The sequence below is a fragment of the Phoenix dactylifera genome, chromosome 7 (genome assembly GCF_051530095.1).
Source record: "Phoenix dactylifera cultivar Ajwa chromosome 7, Ajwa_hap1_PhDact_Kaust_v1.1, whole genome shotgun sequence".
Lineage (NCBI taxonomy): Eukaryota > Viridiplantae > Streptophyta > Magnoliopsida > Arecales > Arecaceae > Phoenix > Phoenix dactylifera.
The window spans coordinates 32,144,879-32,166,108 of record NC_143196.1 but is presented as its reverse complement, the minus strand read 5'-3'; the positions used below and the strand labels follow the sequence as shown (position 1 = coordinate 32,166,108).

General features: G+C 36.2%; 1 protein-coding gene, 8 non-coding genes and 2 pseudogenes across 10 annotated transcripts; all 11 read right to left on the bottom strand.

Annotated features, from left to right (window-relative positions):
- Positions 1-114: 114 nt before the first annotated feature.
- LOC113461315 (small nucleolar RNA snoR135) lies at positions 115-263 on the bottom strand. Its single transcript, XR_003383530.3, has one exon. It is a non-coding gene; the product is annotated as a small nucleolar RNA snoR135 (small nucleolar RNA).
- Positions 264-2,158: 1,895 nt separating this feature from the next.
- On the bottom strand, positions 2,159-12,672 carry LOC149753228 (small ribosomal subunit protein uS3x-like; annotated as a pseudogene). The gene is made up of 4 exons (XR_016396037.1): positions 12,532-12,672; positions 3,637-3,691; positions 3,430-3,561; positions 2,159-2,513 (listed from the first exon to the last, which is right to left on the bottom strand). The product of XR_016396037.1 is annotated as a small ribosomal subunit protein uS3x-like (transcript).
- LOC113463180 (small nucleolar RNA snoR135) lies at positions 5,665-5,811 on the bottom strand. Its single transcript, XR_003386936.2, has one exon. It is a non-coding gene; the product is annotated as a small nucleolar RNA snoR135 (small nucleolar RNA).
- LOC120111255 (small nucleolar RNA snoR135) lies at positions 6,093-6,241 on the bottom strand. Its single transcript, XR_005512331.3, has one exon. It is a non-coding gene; the product is annotated as a small nucleolar RNA snoR135 (small nucleolar RNA).
- On the bottom strand, positions 7,964-8,110 carry LOC120111254 (small nucleolar RNA snoR135). Its single transcript, XR_005512330.1, has one exon. It is a non-coding gene; the product is annotated as a small nucleolar RNA snoR135 (small nucleolar RNA).
- LOC120111256 (small nucleolar RNA snoR135) lies at positions 8,392-8,504 on the bottom strand (annotated as a pseudogene).
- On the bottom strand, positions 8,690-8,836 carry LOC113461683 (small nucleolar RNA snoR135). Its single transcript, XR_003383974.3, has one exon. It is a non-coding gene; the product is annotated as a small nucleolar RNA snoR135 (small nucleolar RNA).
- Positions 9,118-9,266, bottom strand: LOC148703014 (small nucleolar RNA snoR135). The gene has a single exon (XR_015967610.1). It is a non-coding gene; the product is annotated as a small nucleolar RNA snoR135 (small nucleolar RNA).
- LOC113461316 (small nucleolar RNA snoR135) lies at positions 9,983-10,129 on the bottom strand. The gene has a single exon (XR_003383531.3). It is a non-coding gene; the product is annotated as a small nucleolar RNA snoR135 (small nucleolar RNA).
- Positions 10,411-10,559, bottom strand: LOC148703013 (small nucleolar RNA snoR135). Its single transcript, XR_015967611.2, has one exon. It is a non-coding gene; the product is annotated as a small nucleolar RNA snoR135 (small nucleolar RNA).
- Positions 12,634-20,139, bottom strand: LOC103712746 (small ribosomal subunit protein uS3x). Its single transcript, XM_088701729.2, has 6 exons — positions 19,979-20,139; positions 19,733-19,880; positions 19,463-19,634; positions 13,926-13,980; positions 13,720-13,851; positions 12,634-12,804 (listed from the first exon to the last, which is right to left on the bottom strand). Exons 1-6 carry the CDS (start codon positions 20,006-20,008, stop codon positions 12,634-12,636), a joined length of 708 nt encoding a protein of 235 aa, XP_088557855.2. The 5' UTR covers positions 20,009-20,139.
- Positions 20,140-21,230: the final 1,091 nt, after the last annotated feature.

Below are 21,230 nucleotides of genomic sequence, written 5' to 3'. Positions count from 1 at the left end.
TCCATTTAAATAACTACCAAAAGCACATAAATGTATAAATATATTATATATATAAGTTAATCTATCATGTAATAAGAGAGTAAAAATTTATCTTCAAGCCTTTTTCAGTGAAGAAAATATGGAGAAAATGATTGTTGAGATATCCAAAAGAATTAGGGTTTAACACAACTGCCCATTTTCCCCGAAATGACTGTAGCAGGAAACACTTTCGGCAAGAAATCCATCGTAGGAGGGCATAACGCCGATACACACTATCCTGCAATAACCAAAGGCTTTCTCATTGGCTTTCTGATTTCTGATTCGAATGGAAGTGAATGGGTTTTTTTTTTAAAATAAAAAAAGCTTTTCTTTTCCAAGATTCATGAGAAAAGACGAAAACCCGAAATACAGAAACATTCTGATTCGATTGGGAACGGAAAAGAAAGATCCGTACGCCCTCAACGGTAATAAATTGCTGGAGTTCTATTCGTGAGGGAAAAAAATCGAGATTTTTTTTTAAAAAAAAAATCGGAACAAAAACAGGGGATAAATGCATTCAAAGAATCTGTCACCTCGAAAACCAATCATAAACGACGAATCGACTCGATTACAGCCGTTACATCGATTCTAGGTTTCAGCCGCCGTCCACCGAGAACCTAAGAGGGAAAGAGGTTTCAATCGAAAACCCTAGTTCTTTAGCGGTCCTTTGGGGACGATATATAGAGCCGTAGCTAGGAGAAGGGGCCGACTCCCCTGATCGAACCGGCATGTCCCAAGCCGTTAAGGAACCGGACCGGATCAGAATTCACTAGTGTCCGGAGTCTGGACCGGCTTTAGAGAAGGAACGGCATCGGGTGAATTCAAGCCATCCTCTCTTTTCTTTTTTAATAAAAGTCCATGAACTTCGTAAAAAAAAAAAATAAATCCATGAACTCTTTTCATAGTTTTCCATCACTGGGAACGTTGTATGTTAGCTGGGCAACTATTTTGTGTGGGATTTCTTTGTTTCCGAATTATTTCTTTTGCATTTTTTTGTTGATAAATTTTTCAAGAGAGGTAATTCATCTTATCTCTGTTTTTTGAAGTAATGCTAAGGGAGCCCGTTTCTTGCCCACGAAAAATTCTCTACACCCAGTTGTTCACAAACACATTGACGACCAAACAATTAAGTTTAGTTGTTATCAAACACATGGTTATCGAATAATAGGTGAGTTGTTCACTAACACACCATGATTGAACAATAAGTTGGCAAAAAGTGCTTAAAACAATTTGTCACAACCCAAAATCTCACCGGCACATGAAACTAACCACAAGTATTATTTGAATATATAAGTACCAATATAAAACTAAACATACGTCCATAAAAATCCTCATATAAACAGTAATGTTGTATAGCTTCTATTTGCTCGTTACTTCTTGAAAGATACAACTAGATACAACTACAGTATGCATGACACAGACGCCCTGGTGGTAATTGCAAGATCACGGAGATTGATCTACACGTCAAAAGAGACGGAAATCTACAAAATTTGGAGGAACTTGCAAAGTAGGGAGTAATACAGAATAATGTCTATGACCTTTTTAAGCTGCATAAAGGATACGACTGGAGAAGCTAAAATTCAACGTACAAAGCAAAGAGGAATATACTCCTGAAGTCCTGGTATTAGTTCTCAAATAGATATCGCATTAAGAGGTTCAAAAACAAAAAGGCTCAGCCAAATCCTAATCGAGTCTAGGAATAGAAATCCATCCTATACCTTCATTTCTAGCACAAAGTTTTGATCCGAAGCACTAGAGGTGGCAAACACCAGACATGGGCTAAAAATACGAACACAAAGCACAAAGCATAAGATACGGCAAACAAATCTCTAAAACACGAATCAGACCACGTAAGGAAGGTTCAACCTTATGAACAGTTGAACTTTATAACCTTCCCATAAATCATTCCTTATTTGACTGCAGAATCATGATTATTGAATCAATCCACCAATATTTCAGCTGATGGCAAAGTGCTCATTATCAAACACAGACACTGAAGCGTCAGAAAAATATGGTAGGGAAACCGAGATGAACGCCACAAGGGATAAACTACGAACTGGAAACAGATGCCAGTGATCAATCTTCTGATAATCCTAAAGAAAAAAATGTTCCACAAAAGCTATTCTAGTTGAACTAAAGATTAAGAAAAATGAGGAACAAGAGATTTTGATCAAGTTCAGATAAAACAAGCAAATCCTTTACTACATATGGAAGAAATTATACCTCAACATTTAACAGGACAGGCAAACTCTTCTTTGAAAAAGGAAGACAGCATTTATAGACTAGTTAAACACCCGATGATCTCCTATAAAGGACTCAGCTAATTTAAGCCACCGGGATATCTATCTCCGTGGCCATCATTACAGGTGGCCTCAAATACTCATCCTCATCCTTTGGCGTGTGAATAGTGGCAAATCTGGCAGAGGTGTTGTAGGGCCTTGATTGCCCTTTGGATCCCAATCCAGCCTAATCTTGACCTTGATCCCAAGAACACCCTAATAAAAGAAAACTAATGAATCTCATAGGTTAGATACAAACGTAAAGACCTTAGATGAAACTTCCCTCTTAATTTTAATACAATTGTAATTTACCAAATTATTGCTTTGACTTAAAGGAAGCATAAATTGAGTGAGAGATCATAAGCCATAAAGCAAAAGAGGCAGCGAAGAAACAATCACCAGATGCTATAAGAGTAGAAAACTAGGCACAGGAAGGCATAAACAAAGTAAACATGTAAATACATTGAAAAAGAACCCTTATGTGAATCGGCAGCCTTATGAACACAAATATAGGCATGGGACAAACCTAAGAGTCTCAAAATCAAATACTGTTAGAGAAAATTGTTTTTTTTTTCTTTTTATATGTGTTAAAATGTGCTTGATATAGCAGAAAGCTGCAGATGGGTGAGCGCATTTTGGTATTATTAATGTTAGTAATTATTAATATCAGAAGAAAAAAATGAAAGGTAACAACCCATGATCATTATTAGAATGAGATATGGTGCACGATGATCATAGCATGCTGGCAACATCAAAATGTTATGAGCCTATAGCCACCTTCACAACAAAACCACCTAAATCTACCATATTTAAGAGATTAATTATAAAAAGGGTTCAGAAAAGTTTAAGTCGAGTTAAACTAAACATCAACAGAACCCCAATATCTATATGACAATCTTAGATATATTGCCAGATGGGAATATCACAACTGGCTTCAATATTTTTCAGGTGCAGGCGATACAAGCCAGGAGTAAATATTAATTTATAGCATGCCAACTCCAATCATCCAATGTTAGGTAACTTCAATCAAAGAACCCAGAGAACTACTGAGTTTGGATAAAGAGCAACTAGTAAAAAGAAATCTTAACCAATAGCTAAAGGGCTGAAAACAGTTTGCAGATGAGGGGCTAACCTGTCTCAGAAGAACATGTCTCACTGCTGAGTCGATATACTCATTAACAGGCTGGCCAGAAGAAATCATGTATCCATCCTTGAACTTCATGGATTTAGCACGTTGTGCCCTAGGCTTTCCACTTACAATCACCTACAAAAATCATAGGTATTAATACATAGACCCTTCATGATAGAAATGAAATCATTTGCATGAATAATAACATACCTCACATCCCTTGGCACCACTTTCCATGATAAACCTCAGAACACAATAGCATGCCCTGAAACCAAAAAGGAGATCAGAAACAAAATAGTCTAACTCTATTGCTAAATTATTAAGACCATTTAAAGCATCAGAGTCAACAGAGATTGCATGATCAAGATAGAAAAAAATTTATTATGATGTTCAGTTAATTACATCAAACCACATCATGTTACCACGCTTCAAATTATAAGCATATCATTTTTTAACCACCTGATGCATCAATAAGAGATTCCAAAACATGTCTCTGATTTTTCAGCCACTTTAAGTTGCAGGTTGACTAACAGTTAGCATTCTCAACTAGTCCATCATGTAGCTTCTGTGATAGGATTTGGACTTAGATCCAACTGAGACAACTAACCCATGGTAGGAATACGGAAAAAACAAGATGAAAAAAATGCAGAGTAAAAATCTACGACAAGGTAGATCAAATTTGAAAGCATGGAAAAAAGAAAAGAATGAATGGCATAAAGACCTTCTCATATCAACAACACAAAACTACAGTTCAACCTAGCAACAACCTTTCCCAGCAGGGCGACAACACACACTATTATGTAGTCACTAGGGTTCAAATCAAGCAGCGATCTCAGAGAGGAGACACACTAAAATAACCAGCAAAATTTAAACGAGATTGTTAAAACATAAATATGACGTATGATAGCAGGGGAATCAGCTCGCACAATACACAGTAGGACAACTCCATTCCTACCATACCTATAACCAGCAATATCCTTGACCATCAGGAAGAATATCCATACCTATAATCAGATTGGAAGATTTTTTTCCCTTTTGAGCACTTTATGACACCTATAACAACAGCAGGAAACCCTAAAAGCCCTAGAGATCCACAGGAACGTAGAGGTTAATCAGGTGATTGAATTCATAGAAAGATGGCCTCGGAGGCTGAGACACCCATCTTCGGGAGTGGTCCGCAGCCTAGGGCTCATGTGGAAAGAGTCTTCTACCAGGAGACAATGGAGTCTAATCAAAATATGAGAAAAATAGTTGTCCAGATTCCAACCAAAATAGTAGCGGAAATCAAATGCCTATGTTCCTCTAGTATCATCACCGTAGGGAACGGAACGCTCGGCAACAAATCCAAATTATGAGTAAGATGCTGATACAGGTCCAGTGATACACCAATGAAGTTCTCTACTTTTTATCTCATCAAACTGCAAGTAATGCACCCATAAAAAGGTCTCTAACTAAGATCACATGATGCAAACAATGGTGCATTTGATTTTCAGAATGAGAATCAGAATGATCATATTCTCATTTAGTTGGTGACTGAAATCAGAATGACATTTGAATACTAAATGAGAGTCGGCATTGAGTTTTGGAGGATAGAGGCATTCCTATTCTCTGAAATTAGAATATGAATGGGATTCTCCCAAACAAACAACCAGAATGGAAGTCACTTATGCCTATTCTTATTCCAGAGCCCATAAATCCCCTCAACCAAACATGCCCCAAATTCACTTTGTACGCCATCACTTCGACCAACATTGAATCAACAAAACCCACATCTAGCAAACAAATTAAGCCCAAATACACAGAAAACCTGCTACACCCAATAAAGACTTAACTACAACCGCTATCTTAACTATACTGTATACAAATCAGTATATACAATCAAGGCTTCCTGAAAAAATAAAAAAAGAAAAATAACTATTAAGTACTCTAAGTGAAACATGCTGCCCATCTTTCCAAAAAATGTAGCAGAAAACTCAATGGATAACTCTAACAGCTTATTAGTAGAGAGAGGCATTCCTATATACAATCTTGCAGTTTGCAGAATTTCAGCAAGGAATTAAATTGTCAGGAATATCCGATTAAGAACGGCCTATCAAAGACCGGTAATTAATCATAGATGAAGAGGAAAGAGCAAGAGGATGGACATACATTCATGAAAACAATCTAATCCATCTCCACAATGGTTATTTCATCAAGCTCCTTCTGCACTGGTCAGTTCATAATATGGACGCCGAGATAGAATATGGGGAAAATGATTGTTGAGATACCCAATGAAAAGATTGGGGTCCAACTGCCCATTTTCTCCAAACTTAATGTAGCAGGAAACACTTTCGGCTAGAAATGCATAGTAGAAGAGCATAACACCGATACACACTATCCTGCACTTTCGCTGATGAAGAGGATCCATCCAGGTCCAATTAATGTCCCAAAACCACCGAAAGAAACAGAGAGAAAAATAGGATACACACCAATATTAACTTCATTTCTATCTTTCTGACTATGTTTGATCCCATAGGATAAACATAATATTAAGCAAGGAATCCGAAAAAACTCCATTTAAATAACTACCAAAAGCACATATATGTATAAATATATTATATATATAAGTTAATCTATAATGTAATAAGAGAGGTAAAAATTTATCTTCAAGCCTTTTTCAGTGAAGAAAATATGGGGAAAATGATTGTTGAGATACCCAAAAGAATTAGGGTTTAACCCAACTGCCCATTTTCCCCGAAATGACTGTAGCAGGAAACACTTTCGGCAAGAAATCCATCGTAGGAGGGCATAACGCCGATACACACTATCCTGCAATAACCAAAGGCATTCTCATTGGCTTTCTGATTTCTGATTCGAATGGAAGTGAATGGGGGATTTTTTTAAAAATAAAAAAAAGCTTTTCTTTTCCAAGATTCATGAGAAAAGACCAAAATCCGAAATACAGAAACATTCTGATTCGATTGGGAACGGAAAAGAAAGATCCGTACGCCCTCAACGGTAATAGATTGCTGGAGTTCTACTCATGAGGGAAAAAAATCGAGATTTTTTTTAAAAAAAAAATCGGAACAGAAACAGGAGATAAATGCATTCGAAGAATCTGTCGCCTCGGGTTCAAATCAAGCAGCGATCTCAAAGAGGAGACACAATAAAATAACCAGTAAAATTTAAACGAGATTGTTAAAACATAAATATGACGTATGATAGCAGGGGAATCAGCTCGCACAATTACACAGTAGGACAGCTCCATTCCTACCATACCTATAACCAGCAATATCCTTGACCACCAGGAAGAATATCCATACCTATAATCAGATTGGAAGATTTTTTTCCCTTTTGAGCACTTTATGAGACCTATAACAACAGCAGGGAAACCCTAAAAGTCCTAGAGATCCACAGGAACGTAGAGGTTAATCAGGTGATCAAATTCATAGAAAGATGGCCTCGGAGGCTGAGACACCCGTCTTCGGGAGTGGTCCGCAGCCTAGGGCTCATGTGGAAAGGGTCTTCTACCAGGAGACAATGGAGTCTAATCAAAATATGAGAAAAATAGTTGTCCAGATTCCAACCAAAATAGTAGCGGAAATCAAATGCCTATGTTCCTCTAGTATCATCACCGTAGGGAACGGAACGCTCGGCAACAAATCCAAATTATGAGTAAGATGCTGATACAGGTCCAGTGATACACCAATGAAGTTCTCTACTTTTTATCTCATCAAACTGCAAGTAATGCACCCATAAAAAGGTCTCTAAATAAGATCACATGATGCAAACAATGGTGCATTTGATTTTCAGAATGAGAATCAGAATGATCATATTCTCATTTAGTTGGTGACTGAAATCAGAATGACATTTGAATACTAAATGAGAGTCGGCATTGAGTTTTGGAGGATAGAGGCATTCCTATTCTCTGAAATTAGAATAGGAATGGGATTCTCCCAAAAAAACAACCAGAATAGAAGTCACTTATGCCTATTCTTATTCCAGAGCCCATAAATCCCCTCAACCAAACATGCCCCAAATTCACTTTGTACGCCATCACTTCGACCAACATTGAATCAACAAAACCCACATCTAGCAAACAAATTAAGCCCAAATACACAGAAAACCTGCTACACCCAATAAAGACTTAACTACAACTGCTATCTTAACTATACTGTATACAAATCAGTATATACAATCAAGGCTTCCTGAAAAAATAAAAAAAGAAAAATAACTATTAAGTACTCTAAGTGAAACATGCTGCCCATCTTTCCAAAAAATGTAGCAGAAAACTCAATGGATAACTCTAACAGCTTATTAGTAGAGAGAGGCATTCCTATATACAATCTTGCAGTTTGCAGAATTTCAGCAAGGAATTAAATTGTCAGGAATATCCGATTAAGAACGGCCTATCAAAGACCGGTAATTAATCATAGATGAAGAGGAAAGAGCAAGAGGATGGAGATACATTCATGAAAACAATCTAATCCATCTCCACAATGGTTATTTCATCAAGCTCCTTCTGCACTGGTCAGTTAATAATATGGACGCCGAGATAGAATATGGGGAAAATGATTGTTGAGATACCCAATGAAAAGATTGGGGTCCAACTGCCCATTTTCTCCAAACTTAATGTAGCAGGAAACACTTTCGGCTAGAAATGCATAGTAGAAGAGCATAACACCGATACACACTATCCTGCACTTTCGCTGATGAAGAGGATCCATCCAGGTCCAATTAATGTCCCAAAACCACAGAAATAAACAGAGAGAAAAATAGGATACACACCAATATTAACTTCATTTCTATCTTTCTGACTATGTCTGATCCCATAGGATAAACATAATATTAAGCAAGGAATCCGAAAAAACTCCATTTAAATAACTACCAAAAGCACATATATGTATAAATATATTATATATATAAGTTAATCTATAATGTAATAAGAGAGGTAAAAATTTATCTTCAAGCCTTTTCCAGTGAAGAAAATATGGGGAAAATGATTGTTGAGATACCCAAAAGAATTAGGGTTTAACCCAACTGCCCATTTTCCCCGAAATGACTGTAGCAGGAAACACTTTCGGCAAGAAATCAGCAAGGAATTAAATTGTCAGGAATATCCGATTAAGAACGGCCTATCAAAGACCGGTAATTAATCATAGATGAAGAGGAAAGAGCAAGAGGATGGAGATACATTCATGAAAACAATCTAATCCATCTCCACAATGGTTATTTCATCAAGCTCCTTCTGCACTGGTCAGTTCATAATATGGACGCCGAGATAGAATATGGGGAAAATGATTGTTGAGATACCCAATGAAAAGATTGGGGTCCAACTGCCCATTTTCTCCAAATTTAATGTAGCAGGAAACACTTTCGGCTAGAAATGCATAGTAGAAGAGCATAACACCGATACACACTATCCTGCACTTTCGCTGATGAAGAGGATCCATCCAGGTCCAACTAATGTCCCAAAACCACCGAAAGAAACAGAGAGAAAAATAGGATACACACCAATATTAACTTCATTTCTATCTTTCTGACTATGTCTGATCCCATAGGATAAACATAATATTAAGCAAGGAATCCGAAAAAACTCCATTGCAATAACTACCAAAAGCACATATATGTATAAATATATTATATATATAAGTTAATCTATAATGTAATAAGAGAGGTAAAAATTTATCTTCAAGCCTTTTTCAGTGAAGAAAATATGGGGAAAATGATTGTTGAGATATCCAAAAGAATTAGGGTTTAACCCAACTGCCCATTTTCCCCGAAATGACTGTAGCAGGAAACACTTTCGGCAAGAAATCCATCGTAGGAGGGCATAACGCCGATACACACTATCCTGCAATAACCAAAGGCTTTCTCATTGGCTTTCTGATTTCTGATTCGAATGGAAGTGAATGGGGGATTTTTTTAAAAATTAAAAAAAAAAGCTTTTCTTTTCCAAGATTCATGAGAAAAGACCAAAATCCGAAATACAGAAACATTCTGATTCGATTGGGAACGGAAAAGAAAGATCCGTACGCCCTCAACGGTAATAGATTGCTGGAGTTCTACTCGTGAGGGAAAAAAATCGAGTTTTTTTTTTAAAAAAAATCGGAACAGAAACAGGAGATAAATGCATTCGAAGAATCTGTCACCTCGAAATCCAATCATAAACGACGAATCGACTCGATTACAGCCGTTACATCGATTCTAGGTTTCGGCCGCCGTCCACCGAGAACCTAAGAGGGAACGAGGTTTCAATCGAAAACCCTAGTTCTTTAGCGGTCCATCTTTCCAAAAAATGTAGCAGAAAACTCAATGGATAACTCTAACAGCTTATTAGTAGAGAGAGGCATTCCTATATACAATCTTGCAGTTTGCAGAATTTCAGCAAGGAATTAAATTGTCAGGAATATCCGATTAAGAACGGCCTATCAAAGACCGGTAATTAATCATAGATGAAGAGGAAAGAGCAAGAGGATGGAGATACATTCATGAAAACAATCTAATCCATCTCCACAATGGTTATTTCATCAAGCTCCTTCTGCACTGGTCAGTTCATAATATGGACGCCGAGATAGAATATGGGGAAAATGATTGTTGAGATACCCAATGAAAAGATTGGGGTCCAACTGCCCATTTTCTCCAAATTTAATGTAGCAGGAAACACTTTCGGCTAGAAATGCATAGTAGAAGAGCATAACACCGATACACACTATCCTGCACTTTCGCTGATGAAGAGGATCCATCCAGGTCCAATTAATGTCCCAAAACCACCGAAAGAAACAGAGAGAAAAATAGGATACACACCAATATTAACTTCATTTCTATCTTTCTGACTATGTTTGATCCCATAGGATAAACATAATATTAAGCAAGGAATCCGAAAAAACTCCATTTAAATAACTACCAAAAGCACATATATGTATAAATATATTATATATATAAGTTAATCTATAATGTAATAAGAGAGGTAAAACTTTATCTTCAAGCCTTTTTCAGTGAAGAAAATATGGGGAAAATCATTGTTGAGATACCCAAAAGAATTAGGGTTTAACCCAACTGCCCATTTTCCCCGAAATGACTGTAGCAGGAAACACTTTCGGCAAGAAATCCATCGTAGGAGGGCATAACGCCGATACACACTATCCTGCAATAACCAAAGGCTTTCTCATTGGCTTTCTGATTTCTGATTCGAATGGAAGTGAATGGGGGATTTTTTTAAAAATAAAAAAAAAGCTTTTCTTTTCCAAGATTCATGAGAAAAGACCAAAATCCGAAATACAGAAACATTCTGATTCGATTGGGAACGGAAAAGAAAGATCCGTACGCCCTCAACGGTAATAGATTGCTGGAGTTCTACTCGTGAGGGAAAAAAATCGAGTTTTTTTTTAAAAAAAAATCGGAACAGAAACAGGAGATAAATGCATTCGAAGAATCTGTCACCTCGAAATCCAATCATAAACGACGAATCGACTCGATTACAGCCGTTACATCGATTCTAGGTTTCGGCCGCCGTCCACCGAGAACCTAAGAGGGAAAGAGGTTTCAATCGAAAACCCTAGTTCTTTAGCGGTCCTTTGGGGACGATATATAGAGCTGCAGCTAGGAGAAGGGGCCGACTCCCCTGATCGAACCGGCATGTCCCAAGCCGTTAAGGAACCGGACCGGATCAAAATTCACTGGAGTCCGGAGTCTGGACCGGCTTTAGAGAAGGAATGGCATCGAGTGAATTCAAACCATCCTCTCTTTTCTTTTTTAATAAAAGTCCATGAACTTCGTAAAAAAAAATAAAAATCCATGAACTCTTTTCATAGTTTTCCATCACTGGGAACGTTGTACGTTAGCTGGGCAACTATTTTGTGTGGGATTTCTTTGTTTCCGAATTATTTCTTTTGCATTTTTTTGTTGATAGAATTTTTCAAGAGGTAATTTATCTTATCTCTATTTTTAGAAGTAATGCTAAGGGAGCCCGTTTCTTGCCCACGAAAAATTCTCTACACCCAGTTGTTCACAAACACACTGACGACGGAACAATTAAGTTTAGTTGTTATCAAACACATGGTTATTGAATAATAGGTGAGTTGTTCACTAACACACCATGATTGAACAATAAGTTGGCAAAAAGTGCTTAAAACAATTTGTCACAACCCAAAATCTCACCGGCACATGAAACTAACCACAAGTATTATTTGAATATATAAGTACCAATATAAAACTAAACATATGTCCATAAAAATCCTCATATAAACAATAATGTTGTATATTTGTAGCTTCTATATGCTCGTTACTTCTTGAAAGATACAACTACAATATGCATGACACAGACGCCCTGGTGGTAATTGCAAGATCACGGAGATTGATCTACACGTCAAAAGAGACAGAAATCTACAAAATTTGGAGGAACTTGCAAAGTAGGGAGTAATACAGAATAATGTCTATGACCTTTTTAAGCTGCATAAAGGATACGATTGGAGAAGCTAAAATTCAACGTACAAAGCAAAGAGGAATATACTCCTGAAGTCCTGGTATTAGTTCTCAAATAGATATCGCATTAAGAGGTTCAAATACAAAAAGGCTCAGCCAAATCCTAATCGAGTCTAGGAATAGAAATCCAGCCTATACCTTCATTTCTAGCACAAAGTTTTGATCCGAAGCACTAGAGGTGGCAAACACCGGACATGGGCTAAAAATACGAACACAAAGCACAAAGCATAAGATACGGCAAACAAATCTCTAAAACACGAATCAGACCACGTAAGGAAGGTTCAACCTTATGAACAGTTGAACTTTATAACCTTCCCATAAATCATTCCTTATTTGACTGCAGAATCATGATTATTGAATCAATCCACCAATATTTCAGCTGATGGCAAAGTGCTCATTATCAAACACAGACACTGAAGCGTCAGAAAAATATGGTAGGGAAACCGAGATGAACGCCACAAGGGATAAACTACGAACTGGAAACAGATGCCAGTGATCAATCTTCTGATAATCCTAAAGAAAAAAATGTTCCACAAAAGCTATTCAAGTTGAACTAAAGATTACGAAAAATGAGGAACAAGAGATTTTGACAAGTTCAGATAAAACAAGCAAATCCTTTCCTACATATGGAAGAAATTATACCTCAACATTTAACAGGACATGCAAACTCTTCTTTAAAAAAGGAAGACAGCATTTATAGACTAGTTAAACACCCGATGATCTCCTATAAAGGACTCAGCTAATTTAAGCCACCGGGATATCTATCTCCGTGGCCATCATTACAGGTGGCCTCAAATACTCATCCTCATCCTTTGGCGTGTGAATAGTGACCAAATCTGGCAGAGGTGTTGTAGGGCCTTGCTTGCCCTTTGGATCCCAATCCAGCATAATCTTGACCTTGATCCCAAGAACACCCTAATAAAAGAAAATTAATGAATCTCATAGGTTGGATACAAACGTAAAGACCTTAGATGAAACTTCCCTCTTAATTTTAGTACAATTGTAATTTACCAAATTATTGCTCTGACATAAAGGAAGTATAAATTGAGTGAGAGATCATAAGCCATAAAGCAAAAGAGGCAGCGAAGAAACAATCACCAGATGCTATAAGAGTAGAAAACTAGGCACAGGAAGGCATAAACAAAGCAAACATGTAAATACATTGAAAAAGAACTCTTATGTGAATCGGCAGCCTTATGAACACAAATATAGGCATGGGACCAACCTAAGAGTCTCAAAATCAAATACTGTTAGAGAAAATTGTTTTTTTTTCTTTTTATATGTGTTAAAATGTGCTTGATATAGCAGAAAGCTGCAGATGGGTGAGCGCATTTTGGTATTATTAATGTTAGTAATTATTAATATCAGAAGAAAAAAATGAAAGGTAACAACCCATGATCATTATTAGAATGAGATATGGTGCACGATGATCATAGCATGCTGGCAATATCAAAATGTTATGAGCCTATAGCCACCTTCACAACAAAACCACCTAAATCTACCATATTTAAGAGATTAATTATAAAAAGGGTTCAGAAAAGTTTAAGTCGAGTTAAACTAAACATCAACAGAACCCCAATATCTATATGACAATCTTAGATATATTGCCAGATGGGAATATCACAACTGGCTTCAATATTTTTCAGGTGCAGGCGATACAAGCCAGGAGTAAATATTAATTTATAGCATGCCAACTCCAATCATCCAATGTTAGGTAACTTCAATCAAAGAACCCAGAGAACTACTGAGTTTGGATAAAGGGCAACTAGTAAAAAGAAATCTTAACCAATAGCTAAAGGGCTGAAAACAGTTTGCAGATGAGGGGCTAACCTGTCTCAGAAGAACATGTCTCACTGCTGAGTCGATATACTCATTAACAGGCCGGCCAGAAGAAATCATGTATCCATCCTTGAACTTCATGGATTTAGCACGTGGTGCCCTAAGCTTTCCACTTACAATCACCTACAAAAATCATAGGTATTAATACATAGACCTTCATGATAGAAATGAAATCATTTGCATGAATAATAACATACCTCACATCCCTTGGCACCACTTTCCATGATAAACCTCAGAACACCATAGCATGCCCTGAAACCAAAATGGAGATCAGAAACAAAATAGTCTAACTCTATTGCTAAATTATTAAGACCATTTAAAGCATCAGAGTCAACAGAGATTGCATGATCAAGATAGAAAAAAAATTTATTATGATGTTCAGTTAATTACATCAAACCACATCATGTTACCACGTTTCAAATTATAAGCATATCATTTTTTAACCACTTGATGCATCAATAAGAGATTCCAAAACATGTCTCTGATTTTTCAGCCACTTTAAGTTGCAGGTTGACTAACAGTTAGCATTCTCAACTAGTCCATCATGTAGTTTCTGTGATAGGATTTGGACTTAGATCCAACTGAGACAACTAACCCATGGTAGGAATATGGAAAAAACAAGATGAAAAAAATGCAGAGTAAAAATCTACGAGAAATAGGACATGTTTTAAGAAAGCGGAGAATTGGATAAACCAGTGAGCATGTTGCCAAAACAGACTTATTACATGAAAGCTAGCTAGTTTAATTCCATGAAGCTAGCATTGTTCGTATACATGGCAATGTTGATATAGTCGTCTTCCCACACAAAGTTGGTATTCAATGACCTATTTGCTTGATAGATGACAAACCCTCAAACAACCAGATGGATGATAAACCTAGAGGAACTGACACATGAAAGTGAACCAGTAAATATAATGAAATGTTTAGGGCAGAAATACATGAAGATGAATAAATTAAATACATTGTTGGGACAAAAATACCTCAAACAGTAATTGTAAAATGGAACACAAGAAGTTCCAAAAATGAGGAATATGGGACATCATACAAAATAAATAACAAGGCATGATATACATGGTCATATAAATTTAAAGCTAATTCCACTGCAAACATAAATATATATGCATAGAACTTGTTTTTTGGGAAAAAAACACATGCCAATACTGTACAAGCTAACCTATATAAGTTCAAGAAAAAAACACAAAGCAACAAGAAAAGGCAAGTAGAATCTTTGAAGAATTCTACACTATCAGTCTCACAGACGTAACTACTAACATGCAAGAAAAGCACTTATAACTTTCCCAAACAAACTCTCTCTTGGGACGAAATAGATCTCTGACATCACCATGCTAGGTTGGTAACAGAATAGAAATAAAATAGATTTTCCCAATAGAGTCAGACTAAGAGTAAGAGATTTAATTCTCTGGGGAGTGCGGACAGCAATAACAAAAATTGTGCATTTCTTTCATTTCTTTTATTACATTTTTGATCTTTAAATTTTAGTACACGCTTCATTATTATGGTTAAGTTCCAAAAATCTGGAGTTAATGTTACTTCTCGAAAGTTAAAGCAAGTTTTCAAACCTCCCACAGTAACAATAATGCCAAACAATATTGGTTCCAGTCCTTGAAAAATTAACCAAGACTGCAAACTAATTTCGACTTCTGATAATAAGGCAATCCTTGTACTAGCACAGCAACAGTTTTTCTGTAGTATAAGCTTCACATAATTTCATTAGAATTCTTTCCTCAGATAATGTAGGGTTTCACTAAAATAATCCCACAACAGCATATGATCACACCTTTCAAGAAATTTCTCCCCAAAGCACAAAGCAATAGAATAACAAGAATATATTTATTGCACCAAATTACTAGGAAGGGCAACAAAAAAATGTAGTCATCCTCAGACACAACATTGGTATGAGGAACCATCTGCTGTAAAGATGACAAAAAAATAACAAGCTACAATTAGAAGCAAACTCCAATAAACCAGCAGGCTAATATTGTACAGGAAACCTATATAATTTTTTATAAAAAGAAAAAAAAGAAAAAGGCAACTAGAATCTTTAAATAATTCTACAGTATCAGTCTCATAGATATACTTACAAACATGCAAGAAAATTGTACTTAAAGTTTCACAAACAAATCATCCCTTGTAATGAAATAGATCTCTGACATCATCATGCTAGTTTGGCAACAGAATAGAAGCAAAATATATTTTCCCAAATGAGTCAGACTAGATTATCAAATTCTCTGGGACTGTGGACAGCAATGACAGCCATTATTAAGGTTAAGTTCCCAACACCTGGTCCTAATGCTAGTGCACAAACTAAAAGCCAGGTTCCCAACTTCCAATGATAACAATAATGGCAACACTAATAGTTCCAGCTGTTGAAAAATTAAGACAGGGAACTAATTTTGACTTCTGATAATACGACAATCCATGCACTAGTAGCAGCAGTTTTTTTTGGTATAAACTTCACATCATTTCATTTGGTCTCTCTTTCTACAGAAAATGCAGGTTTTCATTAAAATGTCGGCACAACAGCATATCATTGCACCTCTTGAGAAATTTTCCCTTCAAAGCACAAAGCAATAGAATATCAAGAATATATTTATTGCACAAAATTACTTGGAAGGGAAACAAAAAAATGTAGTCATCCTCAGACACAATATCGGTACAAGGAACCGATCTGCTGTAAAGATGACAAAAAAATGGCAAATTTCAAGTCCAAGCAAACTCTGATAAAACCAGAAGAAATATTGTACAAGGTAAGCTATATAAGTAAAAAAAAAAAACAACAACCAGAAAAAGGCGACTAGGATCTTTAAAGAATTCTACACTTTCACAAACAAATGATCTCTTATGATGAAATAGATCTCTGACATCACCATACAAGTTTGGTAACATAATAGAAGCAAAATAGATTTTCCAAATAGCGTCAAACTCAGATTTTTAAATTCTTTGGTGAGATGTGAACAGCAATAACAAAAAGTGTGCTTTTTTTTTTCCATTTCTTTTTGTACACAGATAAACTTTAAATTTTCAGTAATATCAAGACTGCGAGTAAACACTTCATTGTTATCGTTAAGTTCCAGATACCTGGTCTTAATGTTAGTGCTCAAACTAAAAGCCAGGTTTCGAACGTCTAACAATAACAATAATGCCAAAATTAATGGTTTCAGTCTTCGAAAAATTAACCAATACTGACAGCTAGTTTCGACTTCTGATAATAAGACAAGCCATAAACTAACATAGCAGCAGTTTTTCTATGGTATAAACTTCACATCTTCATTAGGTCTCTCTTTCTACAGATAATGTAGGGTTTGTCAATAAAACATCACCACAATAGCATATCATTGCACCTTTGGAGAAATTTTCCTTCAAGGCACAAAGCAATAGAATGACAAGAATATATTTATTGCACAAAATTACTTCAAAGCACCACAAAAAAAAATGTAGCCATCCGCAGACACAACACCAGTACGAAGAACCAATCTGCTGTCAACATGACAAAAAAAAAAATCAACTTCAAGCAAACTCCAATAAATCCACGGGCTAATATTGTGCAAGCTAACCTATATGAGTTCAAAAAACAAAAAGAAAAGGCAACTAGAATGTTTGAAGAATTCTACAATATCAGTTACATAGACAAACTTATGAACATGAAAGAAAAATGTATTTAGACTTTTACAAACAAATTAACTCTTGTGACGAAATAGATCACTGACATCACCATGCTAGATTGGCAACAGAATAGAAGCAAAATTGATTTCCCCAATAGAGTCAGACGCATTTTAAATTCTCCAGGAAGTTGGACAGCAATAACAAAAGGTGTGCCCTTTTCTTTCATTTCTTTTTGCGCATATTTGAACTTATATTTTTCAACAATATCAAGAATATGAGTCCATACTTCATTATGGTAAGTTCCTGGCACCTGGTCCTAATGTTAGTGCACGGAAGTTAAATCCAGGTTTCAAACTTACAAATAATAACAAAAATGCCAACATTATTGGTTCCAGTCCTCAAAAAAAAATAACCAAGACTAAGAACTAATTTGACTTCTAGTAACAAGACAATCCATCCACTAGCATGACAACTATTTTCTGCAGTACAAACTTAAAATCATTTGATTAGGTCTTTCTTTCCACAGATAACATAGGTTTTCATTAAAATATCCCCACAACAGCGTATCATTGCACCTTTGGAGAAATTACCCTTCAAAGCATAAAGCAATAGAATAACAAGAATTTATTTATTGCACAAAATTACTCGGAAGGCAACAAAAAAATAGTCATCCTCAGACACAGTACTGGTACAAGGAATCGATCTGCTGTAAAGATCACAAAAAAGAAAATAGAATCTTTAAAACATCTTTAAATAATCTTTAAAGAACCTTTCAACTTCCAGCAAACTCCCCTATATCCACAAGCTAATTTGTACAAGCTAACCTATATAAGTAAAAATAAAACAACAAGAAAAAGGAAACTAGACTCTTTAAGGAATTCTACAGCATCAGTCACATGGACATACTTACGAACATGCAAGAAAACTGTACTTTCACAAACAAACGATCTCTTGTGCTGAAATAGATCTCTGATATCATCATACTAGTTTGGTAACGAAATAAAAGCAAAATAGATTTTCCAAACAGCCTCGCAACAAAAGCATGCTTGGACATTCTTGCATGAATCAAACATATTGGCCCATCCTACCCACATTTTTGAAGAGCCCGCTGACATCCCAACGTAAATTCCAGCCGATACACCTGTTGGTCCATAAGAAGTTTTTTTTCTTCCTACAACTTTCTGGCTTTTTTTTGGAGAAATTCGGCCCAATTCTGTTGGATTACCCAAACAGGCCCTAAGAGTATTAATTTCTCAGGGGAGATGTGGACAGTAAAAACAAAACGCGTGCTTTTTTTCATATCTTTACGTGCAAATTTGAAATTTAAATTTTCAATAACATCAAGATTATGAATGCACACTTCATTATAAGTTTCGGACACCTAGTGCTAATTAGTGCTCGAAACTTAAAGCCATATTTCAGACTTCCAAATCATGGTTCGTCATACCAGCCCGAATCGGATGGTACGGAACTATTGTACCGTACCAGTTCGGTACCAAAATCCGATATGGATGTCATACCGACAATCAGTATGCCAAAAAATTCATACCGTACCAGCACTGTACTAGTGTGGCACCGGTATGGGGTCCAGTACCAAGACGGCGAACCTTGCTTCCAACAATAACAATAATGCCAAAACTAATGGTTCCCGTCCTTGAAAAATTAACCAAGACTGAGAACTAATTTTGATTTGTGATAATAATAAGACAATCACATTATTTCCTTAGGTCTCTTTCCACAGATAATATAGGCTTTCATTAAAACATGCCCACAATAGCATATAATTGCACCTTTGGAGCAATTTCCCTTCAAAGCCAAAGCAGTAGAATAACAAGAGTATATTTATTACACGAGATTACTAGGAAGGGCAACAAAAAAATGTAGTCATCCTCGGACACAACATCGGTACGAGGAACCAATCTGCCGCAAAAATGACAAAAAATAACAAAGTTTCAACTTCAAGCAAAATCCAATAAATCCGCAAGCATTGCAAGACAACTCAAAGAATCAAAGAAATACAAACCAACAGGAAAACCCACGTATTTTCTAAATCAAGAACGAAAAACAAGCGTAACAGAATGGACATTTTAAAGTTAAAAGACCCACAGACCTCCGAACAGCGAGGCCTCCAAGGAGTTTGTACCGAAGCGACTCGGCCTGCGCAATAGCACAGAGTCCCCTATTGTTAACCTTCTCAGCATACAGCTCGACGCTGTTCTCCGGAAAATTGAATCTTTTCTGGACCACTGAAGTCAATTCCCTAATCCTTCTCCCCTTCTCACCTAAACCCCAAACCAAAATCCTAATTACCAACTGCAAACCCTAGATTCGTGCTCCAAAGAATCTAAAACAATGGAAAACGAGCAGCAAAGGAGATCACCGAGTACATTCTGGGTCCGAGTAGCCCTGATGATGATCTCGGTTCTCATGGGGGTAACCCTAACCTCGACGCCGGAGTAGCCATCCTCCGCAAGCTCTCTGGTGAGCACCTCGTTCAACTCCGCGAAGAAGACTCCATCGGCCACGAACTACAACGAGAAGAATCAAAAAAAAAAAATCGAAAAATTGTCAGGAATTCGAGATTGCGAAAACGAGAAAAAAGAATTCGATCAGAGTAAGGCGGAACTTTTCGCTTCTTGCTTATCTGAGTCGCCATGATCTCCTATCACGGGGGGGAGACAGACAGGGCGGGGGTTAAGATCGGCGGCTGCTTCTTTCCTTTCTTCTGAAGCCCTAGCTTAGCTCATAACCCTGGAATTTTTATCTACGCCTATTAAAAGTTGCTTATGCTAAGTACTCTGGAGTCCTAAAATTAGATAGAAACAAAAAATTATATCAATATTTATTTTCAACGAATACAAATGGGATAATTAAACTGTATAATCAAATTAACAACATAGTAATATAATTATTTATTTTTAAAAAAATTTATAAATTTATATAAAATTAAATAGAGTTACAAATAAAATCGGATATTCAAATATGGATCGAATAATCAAATAGTTGTTTAACAATATTCATATTTTTTTTTTTTTGACAAACCGGATGGTGCATACGTTAGCCGAAAGAAGGAGGGCCGTGCAATCTTACCCTTGCATATGAAGAAATAGTTTTTATTTTTAAAACTCTAAATTTTCGATCATAATGAAAGAGAGAGTTTTAATATTTTGAATCCATAATCTTCGAGAGTTTGTTAGACTCTTTTCTTTACCGTTATATTTGTGTTCCGTTTTCGATGATAGTTTTCTTAAAAGAACTTCAATTAATCACAAGTGCAAGACAATTTTGCCAATACAACAAAAAATCATGACTTATTTCCTCAGGTCTGAGAAAAATTAGAGCCATGCAATCTTGCCTTTGCATGTGAAGAAATAGTTTTCATATTTTAAAACCATGATCTTCCGACGATAATAAAAAAGATAATAGTTTTAGTATTTCGAACCATAACCCCCCAGAACACAATAACACAATGCAGCAACTTTGCTTAATTACCTAAATTCACCTTCCACAAAATAGCCTTGTTACTCCTAACTTGCCCAAATAACTTTCCCCGATTCTACCAAAATTGATTCCACAACCAAACCAAGCACAACCTTATTGTTTGTAAAATCAATTAACAAAACACCTGAAAATCATAAGGTAATTAAAACTCTAACAGGATATAAATTTACACCTCTATTCAAACAAATGTTGAAAAAACATCCCCACATGACATAAAGATGCTACTAATGAAATGCACATTGCAAAGTCTATCATGATCGATAAGAGGAAATCATGGGTAGCTTCGCTGCAACATAGACACAATAGAAAAATCGTAGGCTTTGGACTAACTGCCTTCTATGAAAATAATATAGCCTTTCATATATTAGATAAAATAG

Bases quoted from the DNA above. Each gene is read 5' to 3' on its own strand.
- LOC103712746 (XM_088701729.2), bottom strand. From the start codon at position 20,008: ATGGCGACTCAGATAAGCAAGAAGCGAAAA. The intron at 13,981-19,462 runs GTCTGTGGGTCT...TTTTGGTTTCAG, and splicing joins GGAGGCCTCGCTGTTCGGAG to GGCATGCTATGGTGTTCTGA. The intron at 13,852-13,925 runs GTATGTTATTAT...TGATTTTTGTAG, and splicing joins GTGGTGCCAAGGGATGTGAG to GTGATTGTAAGTGGAAAGCT.